The sequence below is a fragment of the Macaca thibetana genome, chromosome 13 (assembly GCF_024542745.1).
Source record: "Macaca thibetana thibetana isolate TM-01 chromosome 13, ASM2454274v1, whole genome shotgun sequence".
Taxonomy (NCBI): domain Eukaryota; kingdom Metazoa; phylum Chordata; class Mammalia; order Primates; family Cercopithecidae; genus Macaca; species Macaca thibetana.
The window spans coordinates 18,351,159-18,371,970 of NC_065590.1; the positions used below are offsets into that span (position 1 = coordinate 18,351,159).

Sequence of the window (20,812 nt, forward strand, 5' to 3'; positions counted from 1 at the left end):
CCAGTGATTCTCCTGCCTCAGCCTCCTGGGTAGCTGGGATTACAGGCACATGCCACCATGCCTGGTTAATTTTTATATTTTTAGTAGAGATGGGGTTTTGCCATGTTGGCCAGGCTGGTCTCAAACTCCTGACCTCAGGTGATCCGCCTGCCTCAGCCTCTCAAAGTGCTGGGATTAAAGGCTTGAGCCACCGTGCCTGGCCCAGATTTTCTTTTATGAAATCAGCACTTCATGGCTAAAACAATAGCTAAAAAACACACCAGCTATCAGGTCAGCATTCTCTTGTTCCTTCTCATTGCTACTCAGGAAATAGGCCTGTCCCATATGGTTTAACAGGTTGTGGACTGCACAAGGATGACATATTAAAGGGAGTGGGTGCTGTTCACACTGCACATGTAGATTTATATATTTATCATTACAATATCCCAGCACGTGGCAATAAGTATCTCGTTCTAACAAAATGAGTATATTACAATGATTTTACAACAGATGGAACTAAGGCATTTTCAAGAGGGGACACCTTTTTCCAATTTGCATGAGAAATGTAGCTGGACTTGCATTGGCCCTGCCAGCACCCAAGGCCTGCCTGATTCCTCTCCAACCAGCTGCTGTGGTGGTTCGGCTCCCTCTCTGTCACACGCCTGGTTCATCTAGGGACAGTCATTTGGTGCCCACATTCAAGCTTCCATTGCACAAATGCCACTGCCATCTAGTGCCAACGAGTTACAGTAAGCAGCTGGCCTCGAGCTCAGGGCTCGTCCAGGACGGGCCTCTTACCTTTTCACTTTTCTTCTCGTCTAGTTTGCATCCTGTGTTGGTGGGGCTGGATGTGGACAGAACACCGATGGGCCCCCCTCCAGCCTCCCCATTGAGGTTGGCGGCACTGACGTTGGGAGGTGTGATGGCTGATGCTGCTGATGTGAGGGGGATGGCCGGCCGTGGGCACATCTGCACTGGGGGCTGGTGGCTGTGCTGCGGGGACACCACCGAGTGGGGCCTGAGGCTGGTGGCAGGCAGGCGGGATGGAGAGTTCTGAGTGCGCAGGGGTGACACGGTGGCAGTTGGCCGGTCCTGAGCCTGGGCTGCAGAGTGGGCAGCTGGAGACGTGGTTGGAGAGAGAGCAGGATGAAAGGTTAGTTTGCAACCTGCCAGGCCTGCCAGGCAGCTGCAGTGCACACTCTTCTCAGGCTCCCTCCTCGAGCCCTCACAGCCTCTCTCTCACGTTTCTCCAGACCTGGCCACTTCACAGATGGAAAAATATGCCAAGAAACCCTGAAAATTCATTCCTATCTTCCAAAGCCCAAGGGATCAGGGGGCCCTGCCATGGCTCAAAACACCCCTTTCCTCAGGTGGAGCTAAAACAGCTTTGCCAAGGTTGCCATGAATATGGGCACGTTCCCAGTTCTATGAAGTCCTTTAACTCAGTGATCCCCAACCATTTTGGCACCAAGGACCCGTTTCGTGGAAGTCAATTTTTCCACAGACTGGGGCAGGAGAGGGTTTCGGGATGATTCAAGTGCATTACATTTATTATGTACTTTATTTCTATTATTACTACATTGTAATACATAGTGAAATAATTATACAGCTCACCATAATATAGAATCAGTGGGACCCCTGCGCTTGTTTTCCTGCAACTAGACAGCCCCATCTAGAGATGATGGGAGACAGCGACAGATCATCAGGCATTAGATTCTCATAAGGCGCGTGCAACCTAGATACCGCATATGTGCGGCAGGGTTTGCACTCCTGTGAGCATCTAATGCTGCTGCTAATCTGACAGGTGGTGGAGCTCAGGTGGTAATGCAAGCATTGAGGAGGGGCTGTAAATACAGATGAAGCTTTACTTGCTCACCCACCACTCACAACCTGCTGTGCGGCCCAGTTCCTAACAGGCCATGGACCGGAACTGGTCTGTGGCTTGGAGGTTGCGGACTCCTGCTCTAACTAATTTTCTCTGCTGTGATGAGCTAAAGCACTCAGAAAAATTTTGAAAATACGGTTTTGAAATATGCTTGTAAAATGCTCATAAAAGTAAAGCCTGTGAAAGCATCTCAGTGAGGCCTCAAGATGTCCCCTGAATTATTAAGCACCACTGCACGTAAACCGATCAAGCTTGACTCCAGTTACTCTTGACCCCTGAACCGGCCCGGCTGGTCCTTGGTTTCCACACTGGGTATGTGATCTTGCTGAGTGAGGGCTGAGCCTACGAGAGCTGCCTTGGCCGGAGACAACCGCAGGAAGAAAGCAGCGGACATTTCTCCCAGCAGCAGCCTGGAGGAGAAGCCGCCCACCACCCTGCTGCCATCTGTCTGTATCTGCTGCTGTGCCTGCATGTCGAAGTCCCAGGCTTCCAGGTTTACAAAACTGGAACCTTACAACTGTGGATCCACCACCTTGCTGCCAGCAAAAACAATTCTTAAAGATGTTAGGGATTGAAAGTGGTAACATTTGTAAAAACCTCCCATATGAAAAGATACAGCTCCCTTTACACGCAGCACCACATTCATAGTAATTCTGCTACTATGTGTGTTAGTAATTTCAGGGAAATTAATAAATATGGATGAAACAAATGTTGGGAGAGAATGAACGTCCCCGGGGGAATGGTGACTTTTGTCCTGGGTTGTTCTGGCCCAAGTGGAGACCTGGGCTGAGCATCAGACACTGCTTTATACCAAGTGGCCCAGGCAGCACCACGCAGCTCACATCCAGCTGCTGTGCATTCTTAAGGCAGAGAAAAATTATGTCATACTGTAATCATTTTCTACCAGCAGACTTTGTGGCATTCATGGCTTCAGAGCATGAAAGAAAATCCATGCAATAAAAACAATCTTCTCAGCCCCCAACTATGCACTCGTTAATCCTAACAGCGTTTGGAGGCCACGGGAAGCAGCACTGCGAGGCGTACAAAGCTCTCCATCTGGGAGTCGGGCCTTCTTCTGACACAGCCGTGTGTGAAGCGCTGGTGAGATCTAATTATGTGATCCCGGATTCTCCGGGACTTGGGCAGCTTGCTGCTTCTACGAGATGAAATACAGAAGGGCTGATTTATGCGTGGTTTTTTTTTTCCTTTTTTTTTTCTTTTCTTTTTTTCTTTTTTTTTTTTTAATATTCAGGGCTTCAGCTGGGTTGGAAACTTGAAATATTTGATCCTCACCCAACACAGCTCCATATTTACAAGGAGAGCAGGTCAGGCAATCACACAGATCCAGGGGCCTCAGGTCATTTAATCACCCTGAAAACACTGACTCGGAGGCCACTCCTGGAGATTTATTCATCTCTCCCCTCAACTGGCTGACTCCCCTTCCCTCGGCCCAGAGTCCCTGGAATGGGGTGACAGCCTGCCAGGGAAGCGCTGTGGCCCTTGGCCTTGGGACTGTACCAGGGTCTGCGCCCCTGGGCTGTGCATGGCTGGCCTCTACCTCCTGGCTGGCTTCCCCTTGCCTGCCACACTACTTTGCTCATCCAGGCACCAAAGAAGAGACAGAGTGTGTTCCAGCAACCTCCAACCTCACCTCCTAATACCCTCCCCTCAGCCACACTGGCCTCCTGGCCACTGCCAGTACGACTGGCTCCTGGTCACTTCAGAGGCACAGTGCCAGCACCCCTGCCCACAGACCTCACCTCCCTCAGAGCTGCAAGGCGGGACCCTCAGGTGCCTGGAAGGCTCAGATACCACCTTCTAGAGACCTGCCTACTGCCTTCACAGTGCTGCCTGCCCTCTGCAGCCTCAGCCTCCCCTGCTCCTGCTCTAGCTCCAGCTTTCTTTTGCCCGCAAGGTGCTTAGCTCCTCACAGTTGTGTAATTTACATGTTCACTGGAGGCTGATTGTTCATTGCCTGTCCCCACTGCAATGGAGCTCCATGAGGTAGGGACATGGCTGCTTAATTCACGGATAACCCCCGCAATGGTGCCTGGCATGTAGAAGGTGCTCTGTACATTTTTTGAATAAAAGAGTGAGTCTCTGAGAAAAAAGAACCCCAGCCACGTCACTTCCGATTTCACAGAATGGAACCACTGGAGAAGAAAAACTGTAGTGTGAGAAAGCAAGGCAAAGCTCAGGTCACGATACTGGCTGGTGAAGAGTGTGCTCATTTCTGGTAGCATTTACCCTTATTTTCACCCACCCCGGGTGCTCCCACCCTGAGCTGGCTGGGACTACTCGTTAGTGATGCCAAAGTAGCCCACACCTTCTTTGAAGTCAGGCTGACAGATGAAGGCTGTTTACGAAAGCACCAACCATGCTCCCTGCTTTTCCCTTTCCTCTCCTCTTTAAATCTTTGGTGTGTTTCAGTCCCATTACAGCTGCCCCAAGGACTGAGTCCTCACTCAGTTCACTGTATGTCCCTAGTATCTGTAGGTGCTTTATAAATGATAGGGGAATGAATAAATGACCTACTGCATCACCAGCTTTGTCCTTTCCTTATTTTCAGGGGTATTGCTTCCCACTTCAGGGATGAAATGGAACTCCCACAACTCCAGGCCAACCCCCCTCTCCACTTCCCCACACCCCTCCCTTCCAGTCACAAGGACTCTGGGTCCCACCAGGTCAACACCTTCACCCACATCCTTGATACCTTCGCTGGCTCATCCCTTCTCTCCTATATTTAGCCTCTTTATTAGCTTTTCCCCCATAATTTATTAACCAGTTGTCTCTCCCATTTAATAAATAATATTCCTTCTATACTTTGTCCTCTTTTAGCTAGTACCTCCTTTTCCCATTTTTCTTTACATTTAATATTTTTGAAATAGTGCGTACACTGGCTCTTTCTTATATTTTTATTCATTTCTGTGTAAGTAATCTGTATCTGCCTTCTGGCAGCTTTTATAGTATTTTCTTTATCCTTTGATGCCTGAAGTTTAAGTTCAGCATGTTTAGACTTGGATTTTTGGTTATTTTTCCTACTCAGCACTCTTTGTGCTTTCTGTGTGAGAACCTGAGCCCCTCTTCAATTTTGGAGAATTCTCAGGGACTACTCCTTTAAATCTTCTCTCTGTCGCACCTCTTCTGTTTTCTAGTTATGAAAATCCTGTTAGAAGTAGTTTGGAGCTCCTCAATATATCCTCCATGTTTATACATCTCTTTCATATTTTTCGTCTCTGCTCTGTATTCTGGATAAATTCCTTTGTATGGTTTTTCAATTTCACTAATTCTACTTTCAATTGTGTCTACAGTTTATGCTACCTACAGAGGTTTTGTATTTAAACATATATTTTTCCTCTCCAAAATTTCAAATTGGTTCTTTTTCACATCCAGTTGTTTCTGATTCATAGCCATCCACCTATTTTTTCATAGCTTCCTGTTTTTATTTTTTTGTGTATGTTATTCCTTCTTTTCCTCTTAGATCTTAAACATACTGATTGCAAAGATGCTCTCAGATTTCTCCCGTATTTTCCTCCCATCTCTTGAGTTTATTGGCTAACTTATGTGTGAGTTTCCCTTTTGTGCTTTGAAATCTTAGTGTGCCAGCTCACCCTGAGCTTGCAGCTTTTTGTCTACTTTTCTGGGCCTGGCAGTTCTGTTGTTAGTGCTGCTTGGCCTCTGGGACCCTCCCTCAGAACTAGGTTTAATGGGCTTCTGGGAGTTCTGGTCCTGCAGGGAGGGTGCTGAGCTAGTCCTAGTCCTCAGGCCAGAGCCATCTTCAGCACCATGACCAGTGTTGGGGCTCTCTCTTCTCTCTTTCACACCCCAGGTGGAGGCTTAGTATGGCCCATCCCCTGGAAAATGATGGAGCTGTTAGAACTGGCACACCTGGCTCTGGTCCCCTGATTCTCACAGGGCCTTCCTGTCCATATTCTCCTGCAGGAGTTGAAAGTCAGCCAACAAGGCCTGCTTTTTATCCTAGAGCCAGTAGGTCAGTGCTTCAACACTTGGCTATTGTGTGTTCCATTTTACATAGATCATAGAGTTGACTTTTTAAATATTAAAAACAAACATCTTTACAATAAAATCACATAAACTTAATTATAGTAGTTTTATAAGAAGTCTCTAAATCAGTGTTAGCCCTCCCACGTTCACTGTTCTTTTTCATTTCATTCAGCTCAAAATGCTTTATAACACCCCTTTTGATTTGTTCTTTAATATATGGGTTATTTTGAAGTACGTTATTTAGTTTTCAAATATTTGAGCATATCAAATATGTTATTATTTGTATTACTGATTTCTAATTCAATGCCACTGTGGTCAGGGAATGTAGTTTCCATGACTTGAATCCCTTTAAATGTGCTGAAACTTAAAAATATCATGGCCCAGTATATAATCTATCTCAGTAAATGTTCCTTGTGCACTTGAAAAGAAGATGCATTTTGCTGTTGTTGGGTAGAATGTTCCACAAATGTCAACTAAGTCAAGTTGATTATACTGTTGTTCTAATGTTTTAAATTTTTACCATTTTATGTCTAACTGTTCTATCAAATATTGAGAGAGAGATGAAAGTCTCTGACCATAATTGTAGATTTGTTTATTTCTCCTTGTACCTTTATCCATAATTGCTTATGTATTTTGAGGTTCTGTTACTTGGTGTATAAATATTTAGAACTGTTACGTCCTTTTAATGAACTGACCCCTTTATTGTTACGAAATTGCCTTTTTATCTCTAATAATATAATTGTTATAAATTCTGCTCTGATTAAGATAACCACTCCAGCTTTCTTTTGCTTAATATTAGTGTGGTATAATCTATTCTCATTATTGGCAGATTCTGTATTTGCAAATTCTTCTACTAGTGAAAAATGATTTGTAACCCCCAAGTCATTATCTGTGGTGCTTTCAGTTATTTTCAGACATTCATGGAATGGCAAAAAATTTGAGTTGCCTGACACCCATATTCCCAGCTGAGGTTGAACAAGGCGACATTCTGTCTTTTTGTTTCAGCATCACACAGAGGTGACAGGAGGATAGATCCGATAGGTGGCAACACAGTACAGTGCAGGAAGTTTTGGCTCTGAGGCCAGTTGGACAGTATTTGAATCCCAGCTCTGGCACCTGTTAATAGAGCAGCCGCAGGTCAGCCACTTAATCCTTCTGAACCTCATTTTCTCTTTTGTCAAATAAATAAAATAGAATCTACTAGAACAAGATGATAATTTATGTGAGATATGTGTACACACCCATGCACGCACGCCACACACAATTTCACCTAGAAACAATAGTATTCACAAATTCAGTGTTCATGATAATTTTATAGAATGTAACTACTGTGAATAATGTGTATAACTTGTTCCATCCCTTCACTTTTAGCTTATTTGTGTCTTTAGACTTGAAGTATTAAAGTATGTTTCCTATTCACAGCATACCATTGGTTTTTTGTTTCTTTCTAGTAATGTGTGAAAATCTCTGCATTATATTTAGGGTTATTTAGACCATTTACATTTAGTGTGATTACTTACACGATTTATGTTTAAACCTACCATCCTACTATATGTTTTCTCTTTGACCCATGTATTCATTGTTTCTTTTCCCTTCTGTTAATGCTTTCTTTTGGATTGATAGGATGTTTTCATGATTCCTTTTTATTCCCTTTTAGCTTATTTGCTGTAACTCTTTGTTTCATATTTAGTGACTGCTTACATCTTTACTTTATTATAGACATTTACAAATAATTTTATAACATAAAGATTCTTACAGTAGTATACCAAACTTCCACTTCTCCCTTCCCAAACTTTGTTTTTGTTTATTGTACATTTTACTTTTGAGTTTTAAATCCCAAACTAGATTGTTTTGACTTTTGTTTAAACAGTCAATTATATTTTAACGATATTCAAATAATAAGAAAACATCTCATATATTTATCTACGTAGTTACCATTTCCAATGCTTTTCATTCCTTTGTATAGATCTTCATTTTTACCTAGTATCATTTGCCTTCTTTCTAAATAATTTTATTTTTACATTTCTAATAGTGTGGATTTATTAGTGACAAAATCTTGTAGTTCTACTATTTCTGAATAATATTTATTTTGCTTTTTTTGAAAGATATTTTTGCTTGGAGTAGATTGACAGGTATATTATTTTCAGTACTTTTTTTAGTTATTCTGTCGTCTCACTTGAACTGTTTTTGACATCATCCTTATCCTTATCTTTTTTTCTATTTCATGTAATGTATCTTTTTTCTTCCAGCTATTTTCAGTGTTTTGTCAGAGATTTTGAACAATTTGGTTGTGATTTGCTTTGTTATAATTTTCTTCATGTTTCTTGTGCTTGGTGTTCACCAACTGTCTTTGAACTGTGTTTGTGGTTTTCATCAAGTTTGGAACAATTTTGGTCATTATTTCTTCAAATCATTTTTCTGTCCTACCTCTCTCCTCTACATTGGAGGCTCCAATTACACATATATTAGGCCACTTAAAGTTGTCCCATTGCTCACTGATTCTGTTCATTTTTCAAAATTGTCTTTTATCTCTGTGTTTCACTTTCCATGGCTTCTATTATTATGTCTTCAAGTTTACTAATATTTTTTCTTCAGCAATGTTTAATTTGCCATTAATTCCATCTAGTATATTCTTGATCTCACATACTGTAGTTTTTACTTCTAGAAGTTTGATTTGGGTGTCTTATGTCTCTACTTAACTTTCTGAGTATGTGAAAGGCAACTGTAATATCATTTTTAAATGTCTTTGCAACATCTACGTCAATTTGGGGTCAGTTTTGATTGATTGACGGATCCCTTCATTATAAGTCATATTTTCTTGCTCCTTTGCATGCCTCATAATTTTTTATTGAACATGAGACATTGTGATTTTTATGTTGTTGAGAGCTGGATTTTTTTTTTTTTTTTTTGTATTCCTATAAATATTCTTAAGCTTTGTTCTGGGACAAAGTTAAATTAATCAGAAATAGCTTGACTCTTGAGTGTTGCTTTTGAGCTGTTGGGTGAAACTGGAACAGTGCTCAGTCTGAACAGAACATTCCCCACTACAGAGGCAAGGTCCTGTGTAGATTACTCAATGCTTGGTGATTTCTGCAATTTTTCCAGTCTGGCTGGTGGGAACAGGCATTATTTCCAGCTGGTGTGTATTCTGGGCACTGTGAGCACTAATCCTTTCTTTCTTTGATTCTTTTCCTGGCTTTGGGCATGTTTCTCATGTTCATATGCAGATTAGTTGTCGGCTGAAGATCTGAGGGCATGCTCTGCAGCCTCTCTGTGCTGCTCTCTCCTCTCTGATCACTGCCCTGGAAGCTCCAGACCTCTCTGTCACAGACTCTAATCTCCAGGTCCTCACTGCAGAGAGCCTGTGGGGCTCCTCCACCTGGTTACCTGCTACCCTTTGCCAGTGCCTACAACGTCTCTCGTGAATCAGTCCTTGGTTGTCTGGTATCTTGAAAACTGTTGTTTTATATATTTGGCTTTTTAAATTTGTTTCATGTGGGAGGGTAACTCCCGTCCTCATCACTTCAGATTGGCCATAAGCAGAAGTCTAGCTCAATCTTTTAAACACAAAAATATGACTATGTCTATTATTCAACACCCTTTAATGGGCCCCACTGCCCTTAGGATAAACATCTAAATTCCTGACATGGTCTAGAAGAACCTCCATGCTCTGTCCTGCTTAGCTTTTCAGCTTCACTGCGGGTCTTTCTTTGCTCCTGCACCCTACCCATATTCCAGTGTCCAGGGGCCCCTGGCTTCGGCAGGCCAGGAGCTCCCCATGCTTCCCCTTCCTGAGTGCTTCCCACACTCTCCTACTGTTGCATGCTGAGCTCTACCCACCTTTCAGATTTAAAGGACAGTGTGCCTCTGCAGGGAACTGTCATCTACACACTGGACTTCTCCTTCTTCCATACCTTTGCTTTAGTCATGTCACAGCTAAATAAAGTTTCCCAAAACAAAGAGTTATGCTCTTCCTCATTGCCAGGCCGTTGCTCATGCTGGTTCCTCTGTTCCGAATCTCTTTTCTGTTTTGTCTCAGACACTTCCTATTTGTCCTTTAAGATTCAAGTCATTATCACCTCCTCTTGAAAACTTTCCATATGCCTTACCCCTAATCCTCCTCCTATTTTCGTCCCCAGTTGGAATGAATTCCCTCCTTCATGCTTTCCTAATACCTAAGCAGGCCTCCTTTGCTGTGCTTTACCAAACCCACCACAGAACTTTGTTTTCTAATCTTTCTCTCTAACTGGGGTGGAAATGGGGCTTGTCTGGTTCTCCTCCATTTCCAGACCCCTGCAGGGTGCCTTGCCTGTATCTAGCTCCTTCTCAGTGCTTCTTTGCTGATGAATTCATGGCTCTGCTGGGCTCTTGCTCCTACTAAGCATAGACAGGAGTGTGCAAGGAACACTGGCACTTTACAGGGGGTGCTCTGCCCTTGGGAAAGGAGTTACATTAATCAAGCAGAACAAATCATATTGGATGCTATGGCCAATGCAATTAAGCCTTTGTCAAACTGCCTGACTTTGGCTCGAGATGAGAACATTGATGAAATGCCTCCCACCCGCCGGGGTTGGGGTCTGCTGAAATGGGCAATTACTGCGGGGAACAATCCATTACTTGGACTGTCAACAGTGTTTTTTCTCTCTCTAAATGCAGAATGAAGTGGAAAATGCCGCGGGAACTCAGTGGCATTTAATTTACTGATATGGCTCGGTAGGAGCCATTCTTTAACCTGGCTGTGACAGCAATAGCGTGGGGACAAGTGCTGGGCTGGGATGCATGGGGGAGCCGTTTAACCATCCCGTGCCTTGCTCTCCCCGTGTGTAACATTAAACTGATGGAAGAGAATGCTCATGGCACCCTCGTGGTTACTATGGTGATGGAGGACTGAGACACAATGTTGCACGGCCCCACAGCCTTGCCAATTTCTTTTGATACTGCTTGTTATTCCACAGAGGGAGAAGTGACTGGCAGGGCTCCATTTCTTCTTTGAATTGGGAACGTTTCTAGCAAGGCTTGGTGTGGAAAGACCATTATACTGGCTATTCTGGGCAGACAACTCAGGGTCACTGCACTGGGATGCTGACTCACCGTGATGAGTAAGGCCACTCACCCTTTCTAGTGCTGGTGCATGTGGAAACATTTGTACAGCACGCCCGGCTGATTGGATGAGATGTTTAAAACCAGAAGGGACCTGGCCTGGGACTTTTTTTTTTTTTTTTTTTTTGAGACGGAGTCTCGCTCTGTCTCCCAGGCTGGAGTGCAGTGGCGCGATCTCGGCTCACTGCAAGCTCCGCCTCCCGGTTTCACGCCATTCTCCTGCCTCAGCCTCCCGAGTAGCTGGGACTACAGGCGCCCACAACCGCGCCCGGCTAATTTTTTGTATTTTTAGTAGAGACGGGGTTTCACCGTGGTCTCGATCTCCTGACCTTGTGATCCGCCCGCCTCGGCCTCCCAAAGTGCTGGGATTACAGGCGTGAGCCACCGCGCCCGGCCCTGGCCTGGGACTTTTGCTCCCCTGGTCCTGCCTGGGTGCTCCAGGGGCCAAACAGATAAGCATATTGGCTGCCTCTGACCAGTCAGGGAGCACGACTTCAGATCACCAGATCACTTGCCAACTGCAATGACTGTATCCCCAGCTAGAGGCTACCAGAAAACAGATCCACGTAACCCATGCTGAAGGATGGCTGATCAGAAGGTCACGGGTTGCAGGGTGCGCTCGGGCACCCGGTAATATTGCTGCAGATTCTTTCCCAGGGCCCTGGAGCCAGGGTTGCGAAAACAAAGCATCATTCTTGGCTAATTTAAGTAAAAAAGATACTAGTAGAGACTTACAGATTCTCTGTGATGGCAGAGTAGGTCTTGAAGGCTCTGACACCAGGGTAGCGCTCAGGCCACCCATGAATCTTTCCTGGTGCTAAATTACCCACTGCTTGACAGGTACACCACCAGCACTGGGCACCTGAAGTCTCCCTGCACCCACTGATGGTGCCAGACACCAGGCATCCAAAGTCCACCTGAACCCAGTGATGACGCTGGGCACTGGGTACCGGAAGTCCGCCCTGCACCCACTTGGGTGGGCAAGTAGATGACAGACATTTACCCCTTGTCCCATCAGCTAAGCCAAAGAAGGAAATATGGCCTCTGCTGTGCTAAGTGTTGTCTCCTCTTTCCACACTTGAGAAGCTGCTTCTTTCTGGACACTTCGAATGGGTCATTGTGTTGGTTGGTTGAAGAAATAGTACATTTTATTGCTTCCATGAATTTACATTATTTTTGCCCTTTAAGCCTCACTGTGAGAAAAAGAGATGATTTCTGAGGACAGAGTTGGGGTGGGAAGAGAGATTCTGGGTTACGCCCTCCTGTCCCAGGGTACTCGGCATCATGCCAGCGTCACTGGCTCCACCGTGGTGGAAGATGCCGTGGCATGGGCTCCCAGATCAGCCTGCGAATCCGGCATCAGCTGTTCTTACTAGCTCAACACTAAGCCACCAACCAAGATGTGCTTACCTTCTTTATGCCCTTAAGGTCCACCCCGTAATTTCTTTTCATCTCACAACATCCCAGGGCCAAACTGGTTTTCCTTAACTTTCTCCAGCTGCCATGAAGGCGAAGGATCAACAGCTGTCATTCCTCCTGCCTCAGAGCACTTCAGAAAGGGAAGAGTCTGGACCCGAGTGTACCCTAGCCCTGTCCTGTGAGATGCCGCCTAGCTGGGAAGCCCTGCAAGGCGGCAGATGGAAGACCCATGTGGCTGGCTCGCAGTCATTCACGGGGGAGGCATCTGAAAGTGCCGGTGTTAATCTTATTAGCCCATGAGGCCCTCTTGCCACAATGAAACGTGTAAATATTTGTAAATTAACTTCAGCTGCCAGGATGGGTAACATGATAAGGCAAGTGAACTTCCCAGAGATCAGACGTTCACGAGCATGACAAGCACATACCACCAGCTGCACACGCACTGCTGGAGCCTTGGGCCATGATGTGTCTCACAAGCATGTCCCAGGAAGCCCCACTATTGATGCCCTGCAGGGTGAGGCCCCTGTGAGTCTGGGAACGTACCTGTTGAAATGGTGCTCCGGGCTTGGCTGGCCACTGGCTGGGCTGAGTGCCGCAGACAGCTGCCTGTTGGGGGTGAGGCTGTGGGGTGCTGGGCATGGGCCTGGGGAGTGGTGATGGGCAGGGAAGGCCTGGTGGCGGTGGCCAGGCTGCTCAGACTCCCACTGCCTGGGTGCATGGTTGTGGTTATTCCTTTGGCCAGTGGAGACCCTCCGACCACATTATTCCGGGGCGGCCCTGCCCCTCCTGCAGGCACCCTGTGGAGAGAAAGCAGAAGGAATTCTGATGAGAGGCTCAGAGGTAATGGCGCCACGTGGGCCTCTGGCAGAGCCTCGCTCTACCTGCTGGCTCTGAGAGATGAAGGCCAACTCTTCTGGGGACAAAGTCCTAAAACAGTGCTCATCACTGGCACAAGGGCCCCCTTTACAAGAACTTCATGGGCTGCAAACTGTCAGTGTGAAATATTTAACAAACAGCAACGCCACCCTGAGAAACAGAGGAATGAGCCGAATCAAATCTTTTATACCAGAGCTACTGCCTCAGTTTGTTCTTACAAACAGCTGTGTGTCTCCAGATACACCCAGAAAGAACAGATGACTCAGTCATGTCCCGCGAGGCCTTGACGCATCCAGCACGTTGGGGAAAGGATGGCAAGGATGCTGGCCCCCTTTGGGCACGACTGCCACCTCGCACCTGCTGGCTGCTGGGAAAGGGCACACACAGCACGACGTCCTTCTGAATGTCTGGGAGCTTGCAGTTCCATACCAGAAATAGATGGCCTTTCACTCCAAAGTTTCCAGATGAAATCAGCTTCCACAAGACGAACACAGCCACTCTGGAAATTGGGCTTTTCACGCTTTCCCTCTGTGTATTTGTACTTAACCCATGTCCTGGAGGTAGCGATGTGAAATATGGCAGAGTTAGGGGCTTGGAAGCTTCTGTGGATTCAGTTTCAGGGGACTTAAATGTCTTCCATTTGTCCAAGAGCTGGGTAAATTCCCGTTTCCGTCCCTTCAGGATCTTATTCCAAGACACACCAAAAGCCACAGGTGGGAGAACAGGCTGCCTGCCCCTGTCTCCTGGGCCTGGTCCAGCCATCTCCCTGTGGCTGGTACCACTGGGCATGACCTCTAGCAGCGAAGCTCCCGGCAACACAGAGGGCTTTCCGCACAGCAGCTGACAGGAGAGGGGCCTCTTGGAAAAGGACTCACCTGCTAAGGGAACCTGGTGGTGTCCTCCTTCCCCAGCCCTCAGAGCTGTGCTGAACTTCACCCCAGCAATCCAGCTTGTTAGCAGGTCAGCCAAAACCATGAATTTAAAAATCCCATTTGCTATCCGTTGAGCTCACTTTTCCCCGAGGAAATCATTTTTAAAAACTAAATAAAGTGAGCTCACAAATGAGTCACTAATTTGCAAGGTGATATTGACAAGTCTGAACACAACAGACACAGACACACATCTGCCTCTCATGACAGCAGAAAACCCTCTCCCTCTGCCCTCATGGCAGGATGGCAGAGACACCCTGGGCTAGTCCTACTTCCTTAGTGCGTGCCGTCACGGAAAGAGCCACACACCGGCTCCCGCACCAGGTTTTTAAATGAACTCAGAATGCTCAACTCTGGGCACTATACTCGCAGCCCTGAGAGCCCACCAGCACTCCAGGGCCTCCCAGCACGATGAGGGCAAGCACAGCTGGTGAATCCAGGTCTATGCAGGAAGGGGTAGGCCTTCGCCTGCCCTCCAATCACTGCCAGATAAGGCATCGCCTTCTGCTGGGTGGCTTTGGCAATTGTCCTGAACCCAGTAGGGATCATGAAAGTTATAAGTCCTGGGGGCACAGCCTTGGAGGGGGACAGCTGTCTTCCATTTCCGGGGATAAAGACCAAGGCCAGATTTCCTGTTTTGTGCTGAGCTATGGATTGCAGTGAGGGACCCATGGCCTCTAACATACTGACCTGGGGGCAGCCCACCCGGGGGCGGTTCGTTCTGTAAGGAACCAGAGAGGACACTCAATGACCTCCCAACACTGCAGTTACTGGGGCTCGATCTGGAGTGGCTTTTGCTTAATGTTTATTCCTGGCTCTGCCATTCTTTGAAAAACACACACCAAGAGGGCTTGAGGAGAGTGAGCAACCATGAGGTGCACAGCAGAGGTGGAGGGAGGGGCCCGGGCCCCGATACGAGCTCCAGTGTCAGGAGATGGAGGATCTTCCCATAACAAACTCCCTGGCAGCAGGAGAAGACAGTTCTTGAGGAGACATTTTGATCAGAACAACTAGATTTCATGTATTGATTCGATCAGCATTTATTGAGCACCTCGTATATGAACATGGTATGCAAGAAGCCAGGGAAACAAAGCTGGAGATGGCTACTGTGGCGCAGGGGCTGGCCTGTGAGGGGGGATCCTGCATGCCTGTAGATGACCCTAACAGGCAGAACTTGTCAGTGGGCTGCTTGGGATGACAAGGTGGGTAGAGCTGTCCATCCTGACTATGGCACAGGCAAGGATGAAGGCCTCCAGGCAAGGCTTCATATAGCAAGTGGACTTAGGACCCAGCTCTTGAAGGATATTCAGTGATTTAATTCAGAAGCAGGAAGAGGGTGGAAGGCATTCCAGTATTGTGGGGGTGAGGGCCGCCTAAGAGAGCTCCCCGTGGTGACGCTGACTGATGCACGTCAGGAGTCGCCCGGCCAGGTGGTGGAGGGCCCCAGTGCCACGCAAAGAAGCTGGACTTAAACCGCAGGCTTTACATCTCTGAAGGTCTGTGGAAGTTCTCAGGTAAAGATAAAGGAAGAATCAGAGGAGAGAAACTGGAAACTGGGAAGCCGATGGCCTCCCTCAGAAGCTGCCGCTGTAACCTGCTGCGTGGAGGAAGAACCGCCTCCTCATACAAGAGTAGGGCGTGTGACAGAGTGATGCCCCCCAGCAGGGCGGGCGAGCCCGGAGGTGTGGACACGTGCCATCTCAGGCTGTGCCTTCCTGGAGGGTGCCAGCTGGTCAGTGAGTCCCCTAATCTAGAGGGGTGACCTGTGCTTTCCTGCAAGGGCTATCTGATGACACGACAGGTGAGCCCAACTCCAGGTCAAGCGCTTCAAGCACAGGCCGGTTGCCGGCTGAGAGACACAACCCGTAGCTACTGGCGTGGGAAATCCAGACCAGAGACCTTCGGGGCTGCGCACGCTGGGCAAGTCGCCCCACACCACTGATGAAGCCTCAGAAGGCTGTGGGCAGCTCACCCCCTAAGCAGCCACCCCTCTGACCAGGTGGCTGGGTTTGAGGGGGTGCATTTCCTGAAGCCTCGCTGCAGTTTGCTTCTCAAGCTTTTCCCTGCTGAGCATCACCTGAGCAAAGGATTTCTAACTGCCCCTTTAGCCCTGTGCCTGCAGACCTTTCAGGCTTTGGGCAACTCCATCAATCCCTAGGCCCTTTCTGGGCACCTCGAGAGAGGCCCTGGCTGAAGATTGCCTTAGGAACTAGAGCTGCTCATATCAACACCACATGTGTCCCGAGAACACTCTGCAAGTAGGAATCAGCCCAGCAATCAATGCAGGGTCTACGGGTTATTTAATTGTTTCCACTGTAGCCCTGTTCCAAAGACAGGAGAAACCCAAGGCCACGTCTTTCACTTGTGTGTGTGTGCTGCAGTGTCAACACAGGGCCATGCCCAGTGAGGCTGACTGATGTCACCAAGCTGTGGACCCTCATCTCAGTGAAAAATTCCCAGACAACCCCCTTGTCTCTTCAGTGACGCTAAAATTACATATTCTATTTTATAAAAGCAGTAGAACAAAGAACTTATTAAACACTGACAACACAAAGAAAAAACAATCTATTACCACGATGCGACCACTCAACGACTGTTAACCTTTGGGAATATATCATTTTTCCTTTGCATATACGTATATAGTGTTTTACATATCACACATCTGTATGTGATGACACACAAGCATACATACTGCACACACAAGCATACATACTGCGTACACACATGCTGTACCTGCATTATGCACACGTGCACATAAATTGTGCTTACAGTATGCATACGCACAGGCATGCACACTGCACATACACTGCACACATGTACAAATACCATACACGCAAGCACACAGAAGCGTGCACACACTCTGCACATGCATACACACTGAATATTACTGTATATATGTGCACACACTGTCCTCACATAAACACACACTCACACTTGAGACCTCACTCTGGTGACTTTCCTGTTCCTGCTCCTCCTGTTCCCGTTCTTCTCCCCTTGGTGGCCAATGTCTGCTGAGGACAGTCAAGGAGTTGAGTGCAAACCCAGCTCAGAAGGTGAAATGCGGGTCTGGGGACACCAGCGGGGGCTGAACCCTGGGCACTGGAGGCCTTGCTGCCTTCTGGGCCCGGCTCACAGAGTGGCCTCCGTCAGTAACAACAGCGGTAAGGCATGTAGGTCCTTGCCCTCTCCTTGCCCAGGCTGCCACCACCATGCCCTCACCTGGAAACGGGTGTCACGTAGTTTCCGGGGAACACCCCAGAGACCCCGGTCCTCAGGGACGCCCCCTTGAACCAGCCATCCTGACACTTCTCGAGGACCCGGTACATCTCTCCCTTGTGCAGCTCCAGCTCGTCACTCTTCTGGGGCTTGTAGGCATAGAGCGCCAGGTACCTGCGGGCAAAGCATGGGGCCAGTGTCAGTGGGAGCCCTCCTGGGGAACAGGGGACTGGCCGGCATTCCTGGGGGGAGGTTGTCTTTGGAGGAACCCAACCTAAAAAGACCCACAAGTCTCTATGGGGGCTCTGCAGTTTACAGAGGCCCCACACACCCTCCCCGGCTCACTCCTCACAACGAACCCACGAGGCAGGGGAGGGAGGGGGCCTGCAGGGAGCTGCCTGCAGGGGAGGGGTGTGCCTGTCACCCACAGCCTTAGGAGGATTCCACCTGTCCATCTGACAAGGTGGGAAGGCAGCTCAGTAAGGCACAGTGACCCCAAAGCCCTCGAGGACCTCTGAACTGCATCCCAGGGCCAGGTCTTTGGACTTTCCGGTGGTTTCCTCTTCTTCACACTGTCTAAAGTCTGATGCTCTGAGCAAGGGAAACCTTAGGGAAAACTGAGGGTGAGCTAAGCTAGTCTTGGGCTGGGTTTTCCTCACTTAATCTAACCTGGACTGGTTTTCCTGCCTGGCTTATCCGATCAAGCAGAGCTGGAAGAGACCTCCGAGGCCCTTTTTAAGGGAAAGGTGGTTAAGTTAGAAAACTGTGGTTGCACACTTCTTTGCAGTAATTGTGCCATGATTAATTATTTGACCTTTTTTGTTTTTGAGACAGCATCTCACCCTGTCACCTAGGCTGGAGTGCAGTGGTGCAAACATAGCTCACTGCAGCCTCAACCACTTGGGCTCCAGTGATCCTCCCACCTCAGCCTCCCAAGTAGCTGGGACCACAGGTGTGTGCCACCGTGCTGGCTAAGTTTTTTATTTTTTGTAAAGATGGGGTCCCCCTATGTTGCCCAGACTGGTCTTGAGCTCCTAGTCTCAAGCAATCCTCCCATTTCAGCCTCCCCAAAACGCTGGGATTACCCCGGCCTTAATTTTAAGTCTTATTTGCAAACAAGAAAAGATTAAATTTAGTGGTGAAAATCCTAGTTTAGGGTTTAGATGCTGTGCCTCCAACTCAGCCCACGGGCCAAGCTACTCTCATAAAATACTTAACTATACCCTCTATCTTTTCCTTATAAGGACTGGATAATACTTACAAAAGTGCTCTGCTACTTTTGGGATTTGGGGAAGGTTGGTTTTGAATGGATGGAGAGAATCAATCAGATTATTTTTATTTGCTCACAAGATTCAGCCACGGAAGCTGGTGGAGGCCTCAGTTCAATAAGAGACCAAAGATGAATGTTAATGAAGAGTCATCTGGTGGATCTCACACCAGTGTAGGCTGCTGGGTGGGGATGTTGACCCTCTCCAGTGGCTTGTGTACACAGTATGTCTCTGGGGATGTGAGGGAAGCTCACAGATCCCCCACTGCACCCTCCTGATGCTGGAGGAAGCTTCTACAGTGAAAACAGAAACAGAATGCAGCTCACAAGGGCTCAAGAAGGAAAAAAGGAGGACCAGTGTGGAATATTCTGGAACAGCATGAGAACCTTGTAGAGATTAAAAGTTTCTTGGCCTTAACATGAAATCTGCCACCCTTTTTGAACATCCTAATCCTACATAGCAAGTCCCTCTGCCCTCATTCAATGACCTTGGCTATTTCCTTTGTTTACAGGTGTCCCTCATGCCCTCCCCCTAGGGACATCCTGTGGGCTTCAACTGTGGCTGGCATCTTTGTTTCTTTCCCTGTTTGAAATGGTGAACACTGACAGTGAAGTCAGGACCAACTCTCGGCTTCAGGAGGATACACAAAGCCATCAGGAGAGGAACTCCACCTGCCCCCCAACTGTGTTCACAGTTTCAATGCTATGTCCAGGTGACAAATGGAGAGAACCCAGGGTGTGATTCTGTTCTGATCACCATAGAGGAAATACACTAAGGGAAAAGTGCAGTGAAAATGATAAACAACTGCAGCCAACATGTGCCTATGTACTGTGCAGAGAAGCTGGAGGGGAGGAGAGGAGAACGGGGAGGGATGGAGAAGGAGAGGGGATGAAAGAGATGGAGTGAGGGGGAGGTAGGAGGAGGGGGAGGAAGGAGGAGGAGATGGGGAGGGGATGGGAGAGGATGGGGAGAGGATAGAGGAGGAAAGAGAAGGGGAGGGGGGAGGAGGAAAGAGAAGGGGAGCGGAGGGGACAGTGGCTTCCACACAGCCTGGGCTGAGGCAAAGGAAGGCAGACGAGGAGAGGAAGAGTGCAGAGATGGCTTGGATCCCTGGAAGGCTTGTGAATCAGTAACAATGATGCACAAAGTGATGTGCCGCTCTCAAAGAAATACAGTTGAGTGTAAATCCTGCTTAAGTTAGCCTCATCTGTTGCTTTATGATGTCAGAACAGTTTGCTTCAGTGGCCACACGCAGAATGTGCAGCCGGGCTGGCTCCTGGCCAGGGGCGGGTGGTATGCGACTCAGGCCGCACCAACAACTCCTTTTAGTTGGTTCTGGGGTCCGGGGCTGCCTTTGCTCTGGAGTCGGGGGTTCATCAGCTGCCAAGGCAGGCTCAGAACACGCCCAAGCTGCTGACCACAGCTTATGGACTCCTCTCCCTCCTGCTCCTGGGCTGGGCTGGTAGGCAAGGTGCAGAGCTGGGGGCTCAGTGGCCTGTGCTCCATGGAGGCCTCATTCCATGGATTGGCTGTGGCTACACGCCGACTGGGGCTGGGCCACTTCTCCCTCCAGACCACTGCTCCCGCACAGCATGGAGCTTGGTGGCCTGGGAGCATGGAACCCCTCGCAGGGCTATCCCTGCTCAGGAGGCCCCGTGCAACATGCTTCCTCCCCAGGGCTGTCTGTGGCCTTCTTGCAGAGGTTTCACGGCTGCGGACACAGCCGTTCGAGGGGATGGAGCTTCTGTCCATGGTCACGCATGTTCAGGGGTAGGGCCAGGGCTGGGCTGCTGGAGCTGTCGGTGCGGCCTGGGGCACAGCTGGGGCAGGGCTTGGGCAAGGTGAGAGCGGCAGTCGCACTGAGGTGTGACTCGGGGAGGCTGGGGTCCTGAATGGGGTATGCCGACCCCTCGCTCCAAGCACAGGCCCGGTGTGGCCCACCCGTAGGGAGATGCTGCCCTGACGTGCACCACGGCACTAGTGCACTGGGCCTCTTTGTCTTATTTTAAGTTTGTTCTGTCGATGAGTAATCCTTCACTCTGGTCTCTATTTAAAGTTCGGCCTCTAGGTGCAGGTTGCTGGGGGAAGCGGAATGTAAATAAGCCTGGCTTCACTTTGGAAAATCTCTTCTCGGC

At 48.2% G+C, this 20,812-nt stretch overlaps 1 protein-coding gene across 1 annotated transcript in view; it reads right to left on the bottom strand.

The window, feature by feature from the left end:
• SH3RF3 (SH3 domain containing ring finger 3) overlaps positions 1-20,812 on the bottom strand; it is a 376,001-nt gene that overhangs the window by 58,239 nt on the left and 296,950 nt on the right. Inside the window, exons 6-8 of the mRNA XM_050753008.1 lie at positions 17,413-17,583; positions 12,932-13,185; positions 778-1,097 (exon numbers count right to left, since the gene is read on the bottom strand). Coding sequence (XP_050608965.1) covers positions 778-1,097; positions 12,932-13,185; positions 17,413-17,583 — 745 coding nt within the window. The remainder of the gene's footprint in view (positions 1-777; positions 1,098-12,931; positions 13,186-17,412; positions 17,584-20,812) is intronic.